The sequence below is a fragment of the Dermacentor silvarum genome, chromosome 7 (assembly GCF_013339745.2).
Source record: "Dermacentor silvarum isolate Dsil-2018 chromosome 7, BIME_Dsil_1.4, whole genome shotgun sequence".
Classification (NCBI taxonomy): Eukaryota; Metazoa; Arthropoda; class Arachnida; order Ixodida; family Ixodidae; genus Dermacentor; species Dermacentor silvarum.
Genome location: NC_051160.1, coordinates 20700603 through 20719723, shown reverse-complemented (window position 1 = coordinate 20719723; position 19121 = coordinate 20700603). Strand labels below are relative to the sequence as shown.

The 19121-nt window shown below is 45.1% G+C and overlaps 1 protein-coding gene across 1 annotated transcript; it reads right to left on the bottom strand.

The window, feature by feature from the left end:
* Window positions 1-6633: 6633 nt before the first annotated feature.
* On the bottom strand, window positions 6634-18121 carry LOC119457669 (mitochondrial import inner membrane translocase subunit TIM50-C). Its single transcript, XM_049670314.1, has 8 exons — window positions 17753-18121; window positions 17669-17700; window positions 17420-17441; window positions 17299-17357; window positions 14589-14816; window positions 12949-13047; window positions 10880-11036; window positions 6634-8662 (listed from the first exon to the last, which is right to left on the bottom strand). The coding sequence occupies exons 1-8, from the start codon at window positions 18093-18095 to the stop codon at window positions 8535-8537; spliced, it is 1068 nt and encodes a 355-aa protein (XP_049526271.1). The 5' UTR covers window positions 18096-18121; the 3' UTR covers window positions 6634-8534.
* Window positions 18122-19121: the final 1000 nt, after the last annotated feature.

The following is a 19121-nucleotide window of genomic DNA, read 5'->3' as shown; positions in this document are numbered from 1 at the left end:
AAAAAGCAAGGCGAGCGCCGAGTGATTGGGACAGCCGCCGTTACAATTCAGGTGGGTTGCTCTCGGCTGGCCGAGCCGGAGGTCAGAATCAAATTTATGAACGTAAATGCGCGTGCAGTGTGCGGCACATATTCCAAAATTTGCCTCTTTAAGGTCTCATAGGAAATATTTAACAGCTGTAGTGCCCCGCTACACATCTGTACATTAAACAGCTCACCCTTGATGCGTCACCTACTTGCGACGCACCTGCTGTAGATCGGCGCTCATTACAAGTTCTGCGCGGCTTTCCCGCATTGGTTGTGTGCTGTTCCTTAGCATAGTGTGAACTATATTGTTGTCCATGTGAAGCAAATGTAATACACTTTGTAGAGTGACATTCGTCAGGCTGCATTGGATTAAGTGCAATGCACTTCGCATAACTTAGGTTGACGGCGCACGAGTGTAGCAGTGCTGATGAAAATAACCAGAGGGTAGGCTCATGATAATTTTTAATGAATGTACTTGTGCAGCATGTTCCCTTGGCTATTTACAATGCACTGGTCCAGACTCTAGGCTCTGAGTACACCGGCCCATTATGTGAAAAGCTCAATACTGTTCTCCACGGTTTCACGTCATTCATATAACTAGCAGTGTAATGTTGTCCACATGGAAGTAGTTATAACACGCACTGTACAGTGGTGCCAGACTGGCCACCTTGGGCTAAAAGCACATGAACATTACATAACTTTGATTGTGAGCACAAGAGTTCAGCAGTGCAAATGCACATTGCCAGAAGGTAGACTTGTCGGAAGTTTCTGCGAATTTATTTATGCAAAGAGTTGATGGACCTTTACTTTTCAGCATGGACGTGGCAACGTTGTGGCGCAGAGCAAGGTACTTCTCGGGTATCCCATTTTTGGTTCTCGCTTATGCCATAGGATCATACCTTGACCGCGAGGACAGCCTGAGCCTGACCAGGTATCGAGGCAAAAGCAAGCTCTATGGTCGAGAATATGCACCGGATGAGAAGCCGCCATGGCCATGAGAGAAACACCTGTATATTTGAATAAACTTGGCATCAGTAGTCAAACTTGCTGTTCAGCTCCCATACCTGAAAGTGTATTGGCCTCTTAAGAGGAGGCCTTAGCTTGGGGCCAACTCCAATTTTCCTATTTGAATGCATGTAAAATGCAGAAATGCTGTTGCGAGGCATCTGCTGAACTGATCAGAATGAAAATTGTTGAATTCGTGGGCGAAAGTTGAAATTCTGGCAACTCTAGGAAGAAGAATTTCATTAAAGACCTAGAATTTTTTACAAATGTTGCAGTAAATTAGTAAGTTTAAAAATTAGAAGCACAAAGTTTAAAAATCTAAACTGTGCACCAAAAACAGATATTGCAGTTATGACAACTGCATCTGTTAGTGTCTAAAGCAGACTAACGTGATTTGATTTTACAAGCTTACATTAAAGTGTTGCTATGTTGACAAAGGTTTTTGCAAAAAAGTCCTACTTGCAAATTAGCGGTGTATGTCAAAGCGGTGTATAATGCATCATTCAACTTTGTATGCTTTAAATGTACTATTAGGTGCCGTTTGCAGAATTTTGGCATCTCTTTTTTATTGCTGAGTTAGTCGTAAACTTAACACTTTCATTTCTTTAAATTTTGAAGTTTGAAGAATTTTGAAAATTTATGGCCCAAATTGAAATTGCAGTTACTGTGGTTCCTAGGTGTCAAGTTTTCCTTTTAAATGCAACAAACCTCATCATAATCTGTACAGTGGTCTTAGAGAAAAAAGATTTTTCCATTCTCACATATTTAGGTGAGAGCTCTCAAGCTAAAGCTTCGTTTCAACTCTTGCAAGCACCGATTCTTGTTTCTATAATAAAGCCGAGTATTATTGCAAAATGTGATGGGAAAGACAAAGAAAAGATCGCAGGATAAAGAGAATAACAATTTTTTTTTACCAGCACTGTGGAAATCCGAGGTGGGCAACACATGTTGCCATTTCACTGAACTGGTTTCCCTGAACTTCCAATGAAACTTTGCTGTGTTCTTGTGCTTCCCCAAAGAGCGAGCAACACCACATTTCTGTGTGCTATAATGCAGCTGCTGTTGACGATAGCTTTGTGCATCTTCCATAGTGCCTTCACATTGCAATACCCGCCATGGCGGCTTAGTGGATTTGGTTTTGCACTGCTAAGCATAAGGTGGCGTACTTGATACACAGCTGTGGTGTCCGCACTTCAATGCCGGTGAAATGCAGACATGCTCTTGCAATACCTTAATTTTAGGTGCATATTAAAGCACCCCAGGTTGTCCAAATTAAACCCGAGTCCCCTACTAGAACATGCCTCTTAATCAGATCAGGGTTTGGACACAAATGTTTTTTTTTTTTTTCACATTCTGCAATTCACGCATTCAGAATTTGTAGCTTTCGTCGAGCTAGCAGAAACATGCCTACACAGGCATCGGGGCAGAGCCGCAATGCCGCTGCTGTCTAGAAATAAGCAGTAAGCCTTGATTATAACTAGAGACTGGATGTTCAGGCAACAAGAAATGCTGTTTTAGGCGCCTATAAACAGGCACTATAGTTGCCTATTAGGGCATATATAGGCTTTAAATACTGTTGTTTAGGCATGTATGGGCTCAATTAACTTCAGATGTGCATCTGAGGATAAATTTTGATTTTCCAAGGAACACAGACCACTAAACCCCTGTTTTCTGAAATTCGTTTTATTTTTTCAATAAAATTGAATGAGAAAAGTGGCATGGGTTACAACCTTTATCTAAAATTTAGTGTGACTAGATACCACGAGTTAGGTATATGTTTTCCAGAATGAAGCAGTTGAAGGGAAGGCATGGTCTAACTGATTATAAGACAGTGTTCATGATGAAGGCCAGTATTCAGGACATTAAAGGTATTCTTTTAAAGACGATAGTCTTTCTTGGGGAACTTAAACGCTGAAAATTTGGTCTGTCTGTCACCTGATTCAGCCACCCGGCCAAAATTGGACCACTTGCTTACCGCCCACACTACTTAAACTGGTACGGCTGTTCATACTTGTGAACGTTACCGATCACAAAGTAAACATTACGCATATCTGAGGCGCAACATCACTAGGCAAGTATTAGGAGGTGTGTTCCTTTAATAGAAAATACATAGATACGTAACTCTAAAGACCCTAGTTTCTTAAGCTGCGCTGAAAATGCCATGCTATGCGCGTTTTATTTGCAGCCCGTCGCTGGAGCCTCACGTGCAAGCTCGCGCGAGCAAACGCCGCTGGCGCGCAGCGAAGCATAGACCGCTGCATAGACGGAACGCGCGGAGTAATACATTTTAATGGCCGTACTTCTTGCGCAGCTTTTACAGCGTTGCACCTGGCTGATGTATGAAACGGAGTATAGGATGGCTAATTTAGCAGTACAGAGTTTTGAGGCACATAACCGTAATCCGTAGTGTTCATTTAATTAGGAATACATATTGTACTGGTTTTTGCGTTAGTAAATGAAAAATCAATGCATTAGAAATGGTGTCGAATGCGTTAGAAATGGTGTAGGAAACGCTACGCGTTAAAAGAAGCCGACTGAAGTCGCGGCTCTGCAGCCGGCTTTAAGTCAACGGTAATAAAAGGTCCCAACAGATCGCGCGAGAGCAGGGCGAACGCGGTAAATTTGAATTGAATTCAGCAAAATCTCCATTGCATCCATCATGGGAAGAGTGAGAGGGAAGGGTAAGAGCGTGAGGGTTGGGAGGGTGGACAAGAGAGGGTGTTACTTATCAGGGGTGGCAGAAGACTATCGTCTTTCGATGTCATTTGCAGCGAAGCAAGCAGATATGCGGCCAACTTTTTGTTGACTACAGAAGTGTTATGTTTTTCTGGTCACCTGCAACAATTACTTTAGCCACCTCAGTTTGATATGCTGTGTAGTCCTGGCGAACCAACAGTAAAGAAGTCTGCTTTCATATTCACAAATGATTGCCTTCTGCACATATCATCAGTCTATATTTACGTCCACTGCAGGACGAGGGCCTCTCCCTGCGATCTCCAATTACCCCTCTCTTGTGCTAGCCGATTCCAACTGCACATACACATTGTTCATATGCTGTTGAAGGATCTCGTGCACATCTACCTAACCAGCTTTCTCCTCATAAATTCAGTAGGGCCATTTCTTCAGTCACTGAGGTTATATCAGCTCTGCCTGCAAATTGACGGTCTGCCAAAAGCTTGCTAGCGACAAAGGCCATTTAGACTGACTTTCATTTGGCTAATGGTTTTATTTTCTAATTTGAATCTAGCGAAAGCGGCTTTTCTTTGGCTGCTTGTTCTGGTATGCAGTGGGAACCCTGGCTGCAGAATGACCACTTGTCTTGTTCTTTCTCAGCAGCAGCCATTGCTTAGCTGCGAGATGAAAATTTCAAGGCAAGTTCTTTTTGCAATGGAGTTTTCTTGTACAGGCTGCTGCCACCCACCTGCAGTATTTATCAGCTGTGTATTGATCTGTGTAAAATTGCAGCATATGCGAAAATTGGTCGATTCATAATCATAAATACATCAGCGCGTCTGTCCTCGTCGCAGGGTGAGGCTGAAGGCTACCTGCCGGGTGCTCCAACATGTCCATGCATCATGGCAACCACATGCCTCGTAGCATTTAATCAATAGAGCTAGCCAATCCCAGCAGCATATTTCAGCAGCTCTTCCAAGAAGCTGTCGAATGACTTCGACAATCCAGGGGTGGGACTCTTGCGCCAATTGCGCATTTTTGATACATAAGCAAATTCCTGCGCCAAACACAGAAAATTGACCGAAATTGCGCAACGCTGTGCCAGAACAGCTTCGGCAGTCGCCGCGAACAGCGAGCGGATTTGTTCTTCGAAAAAGAGTGTAGTCATTCACATTACGCACACCGCGTGACGGCACCTCCGGCAGAGTTTCTCGTAATTTTTGCGCTTATAACACTGGACTTTTTAGCGCTTCCGGCAAGTGGCAGGTGCCTGCACGGCCACTGCCGGCTGTTGTCGCTGCTGTCGGAACGGCTAGGGCTGTGTTTAGAGTGTTTCAGAATACGGTTTAGTGGGCCGAGGGGCGCAGCACTCCCCAGCTAAGCCGCAAAACAACAAAAAGTGGGCCGAGAGCGCTGCGAGCGAACTAGATATTTCGGTGGCACGTGCTGCAGCGGGTGAAGCGGGCGGGCGTCTGCATCCTCGGGGCCGGTATAACGTAGAACTAGTCCAATCGGTTTTTATGCCCATATGGGCGAGGCGTGAGCCATTTTGACCTATCACCAAGGGCTAATGGCGGATTTAGAATAAAATGTTGCAGTATCGCCTGAAATGCGAAGCATCGATTGCGATAGCAAATTAGTAGACAGCTATAAGCAGGAAGAATAGTAGTTTTATCGGCCGTATAAACCTCTAAACGTGTGTTCACTCACTAAATTAACAAGCATGGTGTCACGCGCGCACAAGCAAACATGAACACATCTCACTTGATTACCGCAGAAACTCGCTGTGAAAACACTGGAGTGAGCAAGTGTGGCAGCAGCAGCGAGCGAATTCACCTTTGTGCTGCCTCACTTCAACGCGAGCTAAGCGGAGAAAAACAGCGCACACGAAGCTATCAGCACTTGCACTATGTCCCTATCACAGATCGCTTTCAAGATAGGGCCCACGCGGCTGCACCATACGCAGCAGCCGCCGGAGTAGAGCGACCCCTCCCTCCCCCCCCTCCCCCTCCTGTGCCTTGCGCGCGATGGAAGATGGCGCACTTCGTCCCCGCTTTCCTCCCTCGAGCCGCCATCGTCGGCTCACCCTCGTCGGCTCATCCTCACGCTTTCACTCGCACATACAGTATAGGGCGCGCGGCAATGTTATCGCCCCTGGACTTTGTATGGAACATCACGGCGATGGAAATGCTGCAGAAATGTGCCTGGAGTGTCCATATTGCTATCGCAACAAAAACAGATTGGAATTCTTTCGCATTATACCAGCACAGGGTTGATTGCGGCTCTCTTGGTCTGCGGTGACATATGGCGACACAAATTATGTTACAGCGTCAATTGGGCCGCATACTTTGAGAACATTTTCCACTATCGTCATGAGCGTAGGCGCGGAAATCAATGTTGTGCAACCGGATTTTTCCGGCTCTACAGGAAAGCATGCGCCGAGCTGCCGCTCGACCCCCTCTTCCGTATTCTAGTACGCCATAGCTACGAAGTGTGCTTCTACTACGAGCTTTCTGTTGGTTTATTCCGTGTTACGTCGTGGTTTCGAAGTGCGCTGACGTACTCCATTATTGCACCAAAATTCAGATTGGCCTGCTCCAACCTGCTTCATATTGAAATTTTATCTCCTACAAATTGCTCCAAAATGAAATTTAGTCTGCTCCAAACTGCTCCACACATTCTGACCTTCTCCAGAAATTGCGTCAAAATGACTTTGGACAGTCCCACCCCTGACAATCATCCTTCAAATGACTTCTGCTCAACTATTTGACTATTGCTCCAGGCATGAATCAAACTGAAAATTTTCAGCATTTAAACATTTATACTTATGTATTTAAAAAGTGGTACTTACAAGAGCAGCTATCATGCCCCAAAAGTGTGGGAGGGAAACCATGAGAGCTTATGCGCTGTTTCTACAGACCACCAGTAGTTCTGTATTAACTTCATTCACTTTATTTACACAGAAATACAGACATTTCTACATCGCGATCAAGCTAGACTTGCGTGAAAATCGTCGACTCCTCTAAATTAAATCCAGATGCTGACGCCCATGACATCTGTGCAAGTGTGGAGACTCTCTTCGGTTCAATCCAGGACGAAAAAAAATTTAGTCAATGTAGAGTATTGGCTTGTCAGTACTGCAGATTCTAATAGTTGTGCTGAACACAGGCCAGGGACACAGAAAGAAAGCACTTCCCTTTCTGGTGGCCTCATCCTGAACAATGCATAAGTTTTGGATGAGCCCACATTAGTGAAATGAGCCCCAAAAGTGGTAAACACGCACCCTTTGTGAGCGATGCATGTGAAGTCTAAATTAGTAAATGTCTTGTGTAACCACGGCACCTCCTACGACACCAAGTGGCTATATTCAGCACATGCTTTCAGCGCTCACTTGATCAGATGTACTGTCATATTCTACACAAGTTATGTAGAATTCAACATTACTCACTTGTGTGACTGACAATGTATAGCACGAAGTGATGTTTATCATTTAAAACAAAACCTTTCCGGCCAGTTGCATTGGATTTCATAAATTTTGGCCTAAACCATTTCCTCACAATGAAGAATTTTTTTTTTGTGGTGTTTCAGGTGCAGTCGTGCACCTGTATGCTCATTCGGTAATTCATTTAGATGCAGATGGCGCAGTGGCACTGAAAGTCTTGCACAGACACAAAAAAGAATAGAACGAAAAACCAGGCAATACTGTTTTGAGCGCCCACTCAGTCTTGTCTTCAGTGACAGTTACACACACAGAAAAGCAGATGATGCATGCTTCTGCATTCTGGCCACGCCCACTGTCAAACTCTAGTTTTCTAGCGAGATGGTGAGTGCGCTGTCACTGCTGACGTTCACTCGGCACAGCTAACACAGGTGGCAGCACCGACCACTACTGCCCAAGGGTCCATTGAGCAGTGCACAATCTAAGGCCCAATGCTTTCTGCATTCTCCACATCATCAATGCCGTTTCCAAAGCCCCATGGCCCACGTTCGCTGGCTGGGAATCGGCTCCAGTGGTACCTGCTGCTTCTCCTCCTGCAAGATTTGACCGGTGTCAACACATGCGTTACATAAAGAAAATCTGGATCAGATTGTACACAAGCTCATCCAACATGTCACAGAAAAAAAAAAAAAAAGACTTACACTAGAAACACAAAGGTGCTGCATCATCTTAATCACGATCGATGTGACCGATATTAATCACAATCGACAGTGATCAGCCATTACACAGTCCAACTATCCGGACCAGGTTTCACAAAGTGGGTAAAAAAAAACTTGACAAATTTGCCTAATATATGTAGTAAAAATCGTAGTGCTCACAATCGAGAAGCCCAGTCGCAATGCACAGGTCAAAACTGAATGCATCTGCATCAAGCAAAGTCAAAAGTGCCCATGTGACACTGGTATATTAGACTTTCTCATTGTAGGATTAAAACTAAAATGACGCGGACTTAACACAGAATGTACAACCGACAAAAAACTAATAAAAGGTCCCCGCATGGCTTTTTGAACATGGTGAATAAAAACCCACCTAAATGTTAGATAACGATTTCACAAACACATGAGCCTTGTGCCATTTTCCTGTATGCAGCAAGGAGCCTACAAGATCACTCTAAAGACAGCTTGTCCTTTGCTATTAGCTCGATGAGCAGTACTTAATAGCAGCCTTAATCAGGAAGCAGAGCACTGGAGAACGCAATTGCAAGAAGAGAAAGCTGGATTTAAGTCTTTCCAGACTTTATCTGACTGAAAGTCATGTACAATGAATTCCTATCAAGTTTTTCTATGAAATGCCATTTCATCTCGAGCGAAATTCTCCAGCCTGTTCTTTTGCTATTGTGCATTTGAGAGACATGCCTGCAGTTTCCGTTGGTTCTCCTTAAATGCCTCCAATGGATTGTCAAACTGGCTGTAGTACTCCAGCACTGTCCGCACATCCTCCACCTCACTTGTAGCGATAGCTGGAACAAAACAGAGTCATCACATGAGAAACAAGGACGAATCTTATTTAAGTACATCTGTGCATCGGCTGACAATCATCACTGAGGCAGACACTATGTCCTATGCAATGCACATTATGTTTTGAAACAAATCCCACTTTAGAAGTGAATGCATAAAATTTATGCAGGTATACATACTGCTGTGCTACAACCACTGATACTGTGACATAAAGGTTTGATTACTAGTACTACGGAGCACATTAAAATGAGCATTTCTTGGTTCTGCTAATATGGGAAGATGTTTGACAGTCAAACTGACACGGAAGTGCCCTGATAAAGAAAGCATAAGTGAGGGTTTTGGAATGAACCAAATTCAAACAGTGTCAATATTGCTCTGGAAACTGAGAAATGACAAGCATACTTAGCATGAGATAATGAATTATTAATTGCCCTTGTTTACATTTCTCCTCCATAAAAAATAAAATCCTGTAAACGGAGAAAGCATGGTGTGTTAGCTAATGAAGAATATCTAATGAAATCTTCAGATTGGTTGAATCGAAGCACAAAGGAAATGGACTTTGCAACTCCATTTCTATTACAGGAAGCTTAGACTGAAAAAGTGAACATTGAAAAAAAAAAAAAAAAAAATGGTCACAGGCCTGCATGGCACACGCAGCACAGTCACAGCGTAAGCTGGTGGAACGGCTCAAGAGTAGCTCCAATTTCGGCACCACACACACCAGGGTCTGCACGACAAAATCTATTCGTCTCGTTTTGACGAGAACGATCTGAACTGTCCGCCGGGCATCGATGGCGAGCTGCGCACAATGCGTTTGCAGGCACGTTAACTAGATGGCGCCACCATACTTGCGAAGACTGGGGATCACGTTTTTTTTTTTTTTTGCGCGCCTCGTTTGCATGAAATCTCGTCTGCGTTTATAGGTTTTTTTTTTCCCTCTACCACAAGCACTTGCGTGGCTCAGTGGTAAAGTATCCGACTTGTGCGCAGCGACGCTGTGCTGCGGCACCAAATGCGTATCTTGCAACCGGGTGCAAGGATAAGTGGCGACGCAATCTCCCACGCGAAAGCGGGAAGGCAGCATGGGAGGAGGGATGGCTTCTACTCTGCCAACAAACGCGTTCTTGTGCTTTGCGCCTGTGCTGGCTGTCGGTGTTGTTGCGCGCACCGTATCTTGAAAGCGATCTTCACACGGCTCTGACCTTTGTATGCGCTGTGCTTACGCTGCTTAGGTTCCGTTGAAGCGATAGACCGCACAAACCTTCGCTCGCTGCGGTGGCCACGTGGCGAAAAGCACAAAAGCAACAAAAGCGCCACCGCTTCAAACTGTTCACGCCCAGTCACGGCCTCCGCGCTGTCCGGCGCCGCGTCCGCACCTCCGCACCAAAAGAGAAAGGGAGAAAGCGCGTGACTGCGCACTGTTCTCTTTCGCGGCCGTCGGTGGGGCGGCGTTTATTCGTATCAACCGACGCGGGTCGAAAATTGGTTCGTAACAACCGTTCTCTAGCACGTTGCAAAGTAACGGGGCTCGGCCGGGACTACAGAAAAATTCGTATCATCCAGAAATTCGTATTAGCTGTGATTGTATCATCGAGATTCCACTGTATTTCTGTTATCATATTGCCTTGATACCAAAACACAGAGGCGAGACAATGCTCGTGACATCTCTTGGAGGTGCATTTAAAAACTGCAACACAAATACTAGTAGAGCTATGTATAAATGTGCATTCCTTACATAGTGAATGCAATTATCTGCCATAAACATAATCCCAATATATAGTCCATAATATAATCATTTCATTATGGTTCACTGAGAACCGCTGCAAGTTAAAAATGTCAGTTCTAACACAGTGCTGGCTCAATTAAGCTTCACTAGATATTACTACTAGCACAGTAGCTAGCTTGAGGCAATGTCTAAACATGATGATATTACAGCAACAGTAATGTGCATTCCACCAGTTCCTAGAATGTTCAATGATTCACTTCTCAAGGATTCACTTTTCTCGGGCAAGTTGGTGTTTCCTATACGACATACAAAACTTCAGGAAAGGAAAAGAAAAACTAGCAAAGGAAAGAGAAGAAAGCAAGATGTAGCACTCACTTTACTTCCTGTTCTTTTATTCAAAAATTTTTTCGGTTCCTGCATTTTTACGCTACAAGAATTCTGTTGTATGACTAAATGATGTTGCTGTAAACGAAAAGGGAGTGCAAAAACTCACTGCGCAGAAATTGAGCCAGGTCTATGAGCGTGCGATCATCATCACTGCCGTCCCATTTTGGTAGCCGCAGCGCATTGCTAGGCTGTAGGGAGCAGGCGTCAGCACTCCAGTCAACCATAATCACACGGGAGAGGTCCCGGTTCAGACAAGAGAGGTCCTGCACGGCATGAAATTCATCAATAACCCTGCTTGCCTGCACAACTCAACACACACACATAATGTAATAAAATCCTGTCAATGGAGCCTGAAAAAAGAAAAGAAAGAGAGAGAGAACTCTGGCCTTCAATCTTCTCCCTTAAGGAGCAATCCCTTTCTACTAAAGTTGCGCGAAAATTTGTTTGAAGGAGTAATCTACTTGAGTAGTCTACTGGCTATGCTGTTCTTTTGCGTGCCTTTAACCTCTTCTAGCGTGTTGTCGTGATTTCACGACATACTTAATCTGAGCTCCTAAATCCAAACTGGACGCTATCACCATCTGATCGTGTCACCATCTCCAACTCAGAAAATTTTGTGCATGGAGCCTCCAACGAGGGTGAACACTACAAAAATCTCGTGCAGCTGCATCCATTTATGTGCATAAATTGAAGTTGCCATCTCTGCTATACCGAATGTTTTACAGATTGCCATAAGATGCGAGACGGTTCACCTGCCAAGTCTATGGTTGTACAGTGTGCAAACGCGCAAATATAATGGCAGTGTTTTGTCCTAGGTGCCCGTTTAAGTTTTTTAAAACGAGTTTACAAATGTCACCTGGGGAAGCAAATGGTTTGAGAGTAATTTTAGATGTTCTTACCTCGCATACAAGTATTTCTGACAATTTGGATGTTTTTCGTCATGCAGAAAGATTTAGGCTATAAGAGGCTAAGCTGTGTGCATTCTGAAGCTTAGTCCATAATGCTCACAGAGAACTTGTTAATGCGAGTAAATTTCTTTAGGAAATTCTTTAAAAGAAGAAACATCAGTTAGTTGGCTCACTTCTAATTTGATATATGGTGCTCCTCAACCCCTTTTATGCCGCGCTATTATCCTGAATTCTGAGCGAAAATGGCCAAATTATTTTAAAAAACCCAAGTTGCCAACATGTTTTACCTCCTAAGAAAGAACAAATTCGCTTATACTTGCGCTGTCCCATGGATTGTGTGCTGCCATCCACCAAAAGCCTAACTAAGCACTGACACAAAGCTACGCTTGCCCATGGCATTGCTAGAAAACGCGAAGTACTGCTGACAAGCTGAGCTCATCTTTGGCCATTTTTACTGGAAACTTGTGGATGAACCAAACTCATCCAAGGCAATTTAATGACTAGCACACATAGCTTTCCTATGCATGCCTTTTCACTTCAGCCTAAACAGTACTCACGCATAGTTTCGCACACTGTCCACATCTACGGGCTTTCAACGCAGTGGTAAGCCTTAACCAAGCTCACTAGACTTGACTCCATTCAGCTGCTTCCCATAACAGCACTCGCCAGTGTCGTCTGCTCGCTAGACAGCAAAGTAGCCTGCATCCTTGCAGAGATGCTGTCTTCTCGAGGCTGTATTCTTTGCAGTGAACATCAGGATTGGAACAGGACTTAAAATGGTGACTGACCATCGAAGACGGCAAAGTAGCTGTGCATGCAGAGATGTGGAACACACCCACCATGCCATAGCCACAGTGGATGGCCTCACAGTGGTTGAGCAATTTCATAAAATGGAACAAAAATCAGATTAACACCCACCGTCTGAAGCAGACCGGAACATGATCACTGTTCCAATTTGGCATGTGTGGTGCTAATTGAATCAGATGAGTGCAAAGTAGCTTGATCTATGCCGCTAACACATGAAATGAAATGTTGCAGTACCTGTCATGACAAGAAACATTTAGCTTTCTCTTTGTTGCGCTTCAACAATTTTCAAATCTCATGCTTGAGAGAAACTGGCACTGCTTAAGGTAACTTCAGATGCAAGAAAGTGGATGGGAGCAAGGAATAAGAAAAAATTTTGAAGACATTGCTGACAGGTAGCTATAATCGGCAACTGGAACTAAATGGCACTGTTGGATTATGCGAGTGTAAAATCGAGACTTGCCTTGACATGGTGTCCACCTGTGTATCGAGTTGCATCTCTGAACAGCCTGTACATGATGTAGCCCTGCGGATCTAGGCTGTCCAGGATAGGGTATGCTGTCTGCATGCGAGTTATAAACACATAAAGAAGGAAGAAAAAAAAAACAAGGAACTCGTGAAACAGTGAGAGCAAAACCAACAAACATGCACAAATTTAGCACAGAACAGGTAATTTTCTGTTACCATAACTTCGACAATTTTTGCATGGCATTTTTACCATGTGGAAGCCATTACGAGCCTCAGTTTCTTACTATAGAGAAATGTTACAGTGCAGTCCTTTGTTCCATCTGCTGTTCATCACAAAGGGGCCTAAACACAAAAGGGGGCATAATGTACAAGAAATGATACTGGAAGTGACAGTGGTAGCTCTGCTCCTCAACTGGGTGCTGTCAGGTTCAGGCATTCGTCACTCAATTTTCCTTCCGCACTGCCACATTGGTCAACCTCAAATGATAGCTCCCACATTTCATGTCTCAGAAGCAGCTTGACACAAATGCTGCCACCTTCACTACAGTAAAACCTCGTTACAAGAGACACTCAAGGGACTCAGGAAACATGCTTATTGTAACCAAGGTCTCTTGTAACCAAAAATTCTAAAAACACTGACGAGTCGGACTAGACCACTTTATTATACATCAGCATCAAAGTGTGTTCAAACACATCTTTGATGCGAACAGAGCTGTCTCATGGAAACATGGCGATGGCTCCAAATCCGACTACTACCAGCATACAAAGCGACCAGCGCCGCAGACGCTGTGACGGAAATCCAACTCAATGGTACTCTGTCGCAGAGTCAGTGTGGGAGTGCAACAGCGATTATAAAAGCACAATGACAGAAAATTCAGTGCAATTTGTAGTCACAACCATGCGAGGAATGACATCCGGCTGGGGAATGGAACAGAATCGAGCCAAAGGAATGAAAAGTGCAGCGCATACCGGTTGGTACTACGTTGGCCGCGTTGCATGAGCGTGTCTGGGTTGCGTCTCTTCTAAATAGTGAAGAATTTACTCTAGGGACCTAAAAAAGTTGTCCTTAGTAACCGAGTGTCTCTTGTAACGAGATTTTACTGTACTAGATGGCACAGTGTAGCTGACCTGAGGTCGCTGCTTTCCCCTTGCCAGGCATCCTTCTCCAATACACCGCACCCTTTCCTCCCCATGGCACTTTCCACATTCATTGAAGGCAAGGAGGAATGAGCGTGACGCTATGGATTGCCAATGATCTACAGTGTCTTTTTCTGCTACAACTGGAATGCGACAGTGTCACCGCCAGAACTGAGGCCAGTGTGCATCCATCTCTTTAGCATTTTGCACCGCTACAATTTAGAGAACATGCTAATGAACACACATAGAAAATGACATACAAACAAAGGCCATCATGCATTACATAACAATGCTTTTGGGAATCATTCTCTGAAGAAGTGCTTGCTACTGCATAAAACCATCACAAGGTTGACCAGTGACGGAATAAGGACAAGCCTTCTTAATGAAACGGCATCTTAAAATGCAGAGGCCCAAAACCAATTCCCCTAGTTCTGACAAGCCACCATCTTCCACTCCATTTATGTTAACACGGCAAGCCTTCTGCAAGTGCATACTCACAAATCCCTGTTCTGAAGTGTAGATGACAACTTCAAACAGTGGTGGTCCGACCTGCTGAAGAAAAAGGTTCACCCCAGGCCTCTTCTTGAAACGCCAGCCGGTCTGGTATGTCCAGTCTGGGTGCACTAGCACTCCAGTCATCTCTAGGACTAGCGTGTATGGAGGCTGGTAGTATGGCTCGGTCAATGGGTCCGGCAGGAGTTTCTCACGGGATGGATCCTGGATCATCTGTGCACGGGGAAGATTAATGAACAATAAGCGTGACACATAACATGGGAAGGACATGATCAGTTGCAAATGCATGCATTCATGCTTTCAATGGACTAAATATTCATAAAATACAGAGCAACCCTGTCATTGCAGAACCACCTATACCTAAGTTGCACGTGACGTCAGTTCCTGCCTTCCAGTTTTGCGTCCGCCATTACCGAGCACATACGTCGTGGTGCCGGAGCAGCGGAGCTGTGTTTACGTCCGTGCGGCGGATATCGTTTTGCTTTGTGCGTATGCTTTAATCGATTGCCTTGCGCGCATGGCGAAGGAGAATTGTGCAGGACTTTGTCCTGCATACTTTGATGAACTTGTGGGACCAACGCGGGCCAGGTACAAAGAAAAAATCGCCCTATGTGACGGCGTGGATCCATATCGGCTACCAGTTGGTGCGCAAGCCGCTGTTAATGCAAGCCTGCTACCACCGGTTACCCATGTTGACATTATAAATTATCTCGTGTTATCAACAAAATACATTACAAATTATCTCGTGTTATGTTTCATTAGATGAAGGCTTACAAGTCGCTCGACTCGCACAACTACTTTACGAGCGGATGGGTCCGGAACCTCATTGCCAAGAAGTTGCCGTCTAAGCGAGTTGTCTTGCTTAGCCAGGTGAGTTGAATGCACTCCTCATTTCATAGCTGTGATAAAAAAAACAGCAATAACCACATAAAGGATCGACATACATCAGCCTAAGTGAAATTGAAGCTTCAACTCACGTCGGCCACGCGGTGATGTCGCCGAGCGGGGATAACGTACACCGAATTTCACAATCTGGATCAGAAATGAACCAACGCAGAGTGAAAGCAAAAAAAAAAAAAAACAAAAAAACACTCCCGTTTTCCTGCTTTCCGTTAAAGGAAAGTAGCTTTAGTGTGTCTACTGCCGAACTGTATTTTTTACTGCCCCTGAGTCCCTGTTCTTTTCCTTAAATTACTTGGGATTACCTGCAACGGGAGCACGACAGCTACTTTCAAAACTTGTGCATGATCATTACCAGCTTTGTGTCAGCCAACAACACTACATTTTTTTTTCTTTGCTTTGCAGCCGAACACAAGAATGAACAACTGTTGTGAGGAATAGAAAAAACAACAACGATTTCGTGTGATTGCTGACAGAAAATGAAGGAGGCTGTGACAGATATTTTGTTTTGACTGTTTCTCTGCAGGTAAACCATTCTTGAGGTCCTTCCTGTTGATGCGCGCAAGCCAAGTACCTCTCCGCTTCTCGGACAGCGCCTCTGTGCGGTCGCACTGATTTGTTATTACCTTAGGCAAACAGTACATCCCCGAGTCTGGTCCCTTTTCATGCGATTTGCACTTACTTCTCGTACTGCAGCCAAACATTGCACAAATTGCCATTGCGAAGTACGGCGTCGACGGGAAATGAGAAATCCGCACAGCTTGGCGCTGTGTCGTCTGCCGCAATATGCTCAGTAATGGCGGCACCTTGCGAGATCGTATCCCAGAGTTCCGCGGTGTGACGTAGTTGCAAGTTATGTACTGATAGATGAAAAAACATATTTCCCAGACTGAGGTGCATTGTTTCAATTAAAAAAATGACCATAAAAAATATGACTTATTTTTACGCCTGTTAACTCTGTTGAACAGCTTTGACTGTATTTAACTTATATTAAACTGAAACTCGGAAGATCATTATATAGCTGTACTGTCTCCAAACTAAGCGCCTAAAAATGCTGGTTAAGTGACAGATTGGATGCAAGTGCAAACCAATTTGGCTGCAGCATGCTAAGTGCTGCATGAACAACACATCAGCATTAACCCGGGAAACGCATTCCCACTTCATTAAGAATGCCCAGATTGAATTATGATGAATGCAATGAGCCCATCCGGAATGTGCTGTACAGTCTGTGTCACACTTGGGGGAAATCTCGGAGCGCATTGCATCGCGATGCGGCGAGCGCTGGTGTCGGGTGCCGGAAGCAGCTCGCGCAGGCGCAGACGCTCGAGGCGCGTTATCTTAAACCGCGTCGACTGCTCGACGCAAGATGACCCGCCTCGAGCGTCTGCGCGAGCTGCTTCCGGCACCCGACTCCAGCGCTCGCCGCATCGCGATGCAATGCGCTCCGAGATTTCCCCTAAGTGTGAAACGGACTGTACATACGTTTCAGTATGCACTGGCATTACATTGTTACTATTTTCCCACAAATTATGGGGAATCACTCGGACCTGAAATCTGCCGGGCTTGCATACTAGATAAATATTGCTTGCGTTTACTTCAGCAAATGGCTGCTAGCTGTCTGAAATTGGCAAGAAAACTGCTAACAAGGTGCAGGCAAGTGCGGGGGGAGTAGTGTACCGAAACGCCTGAGCTACTCTTGTCAGCTAGCAGCCGTTTTGAGTTAGGCGACATTTATTGTGGTTGGCTTCAGCATATTAGTGTTTGAATATGCGATGACAAGAGGGGAGCTTCGTACCTTGTTGTAAAGCTGAAGCTCTTTGTACGTCCTGTACAGGTGGGCTTTCCAGCGAGGCACTGAAATGCGTCAGCCGTTTAGGATGGTTCGCGTACTCTGCACCCACCTTGGTTCCACTTACTGTGGCTGAACTCATCTTCGATCTGGAAACGAGAAGTCACAGCAGATTGAGAGTGCGAATATCAACAGCATGAAATCAAGTGCGCGAAGGGGAACGCGAACACGTTCGGTCGCTGCGCATCACTGGAAATGCAAGACACATCAAACGTTTCGTCTAAGAGCGACATTGACAGACTGATATGAGAAAATGAAACCGGGAATGAGTTTTGCCGGTATTCTCTGTTACGATGATGACACGAAGTGAGCTCACCTCCTTGCCTTGTTCATCCAAAGGAGGCGCACCTGCAAAGAAACAGCGTGAGACATCTTGTTTGCTGTCGCAGCACACACGCACCCCAAGTGACAACCAGGAAACCACCGACACCGGTGAACATCGCGCCGAACGCTACAAAGGTGTATTTCATCGCTCGCTGAGAAAACTGGTCAGCCGACCGGCCTGAAGCACCGCTGCTGGCACCGCTGCTGGACCCGCTGCCGGCACCTGCGTCGGCGAGGCCGCGACGCAACGCGGGGACGGAGTCCAATCGCTTGCGAAGAGCGGACCATCGTTGCGGTTGCCGCGTTGGTGGCGACCACGAAGACCAGCTCCTGAACAAAGATGGACCACTGAGAACTGGCGGTACTAGTTTGGATCTGAGACCATGCCACAAACACATGCACGCCCGTCCCACCGCCATTTTGAGCTTCGTCTCGCCTTGACTAGACTTGGCTGGTTTCGTCTGCAGATGGCCATTAATCCCGAAACCAACCGAAAGCGTCAAATGTTTGACGTCAAATGTTCGTGCGCTGTCACCTACATCCAGCAGTTCCACAGAGGAGATTTAGCGAATACTACTGCGTAACAGTACCAGTGGCAAGGCTGACAACTGTGCACTTGAATATTCTTGAGTCATGGGGAAACCGTCTATCCAGTCCAAAGCTTCTAACCAAGTTTAGTCTGCAAGGCGAGTATGAACGTGCTTTAACTAAATAGAAATAGAAAAGCTAATGGCATGACAGAAAGAGTTCTCAGTTACTTCCTAGTACAGCTAGGAAGTGCATTGCTGTCGAGAGAAAAAGTAGTGATGTAGGGCGCTACATATCGTTCCTTCAGACGCTATTATGGGATGCACCTATACGCTGCACGTAGAATTTCGCTCTTCGGTCATGTTAGTTAATTTCGCCATATTATCAAGTTCGTAATGGCGGCATTTTGAGCCAATCAAAGAAGCTGTAGCAGCCCTCTGGGCCCCTCTGATTGGCTCAAAATGCCTCCATCACCAAATTTGACGATGTGACGGAATTTGACAATATCCAGAATAGCGCCTCGGAGCAGTGAAATATTACGAGACATGTCACTGTGCTTTTTTTTTTTCTTTTTTTTTTCTTTTTTTTTACCGTCTGCTCGCGTCTTTAACTCATTTTTCAGAGCGATAGTAATATTGTTTCTGGCCATCACAGATGCGTGAATATTTTACGGAGAGTTTTCTTTGCCTCTATCTTAGCTGGTGCTGGCTTGAAAAGCCAGCACCAGCTAAAGAGCGAGGCTTGAACTTATTGGTTGTGAGTTGTCAGTCAGCACTCGCCTCGCGTCTCTTTGGATGTGCGTTCGTCTGTCTCGCGCCAGACGCACTGCAAAAAAAGAAAGAAAGAAAGAAAGAGAGAGAGAGAGAGAGAGAGAGAGAGAGAGAGGTTAGTGGCCATTTAGCGGTAAATGCGAGAAA

Excerpts from the sequence above, each read along its gene's own strand:
- LOC119457669 (XM_049670314.1), bottom strand. The coding sequence starts at position 18,095 with ATGGCGGTGGGACGGGCGTGCATGTGTTTGTGGCATGGTCTCAGATCC. Across the intron at positions 14,817-17,298 it reads AGCTTCAGCTTTACAACAAG|ATGATCCAGGATCCATCCCG; the intron begins GTACGAAGCTCC and ends CCCCGTGCACAG. Across the intron at positions 11,037-12,948 it reads CAGGTGGACACCATGTCAAG|GACCTCTCTTGTCTGAACCG; the intron begins GCAAGTCTCGAT and ends CATGCCGTGCAG.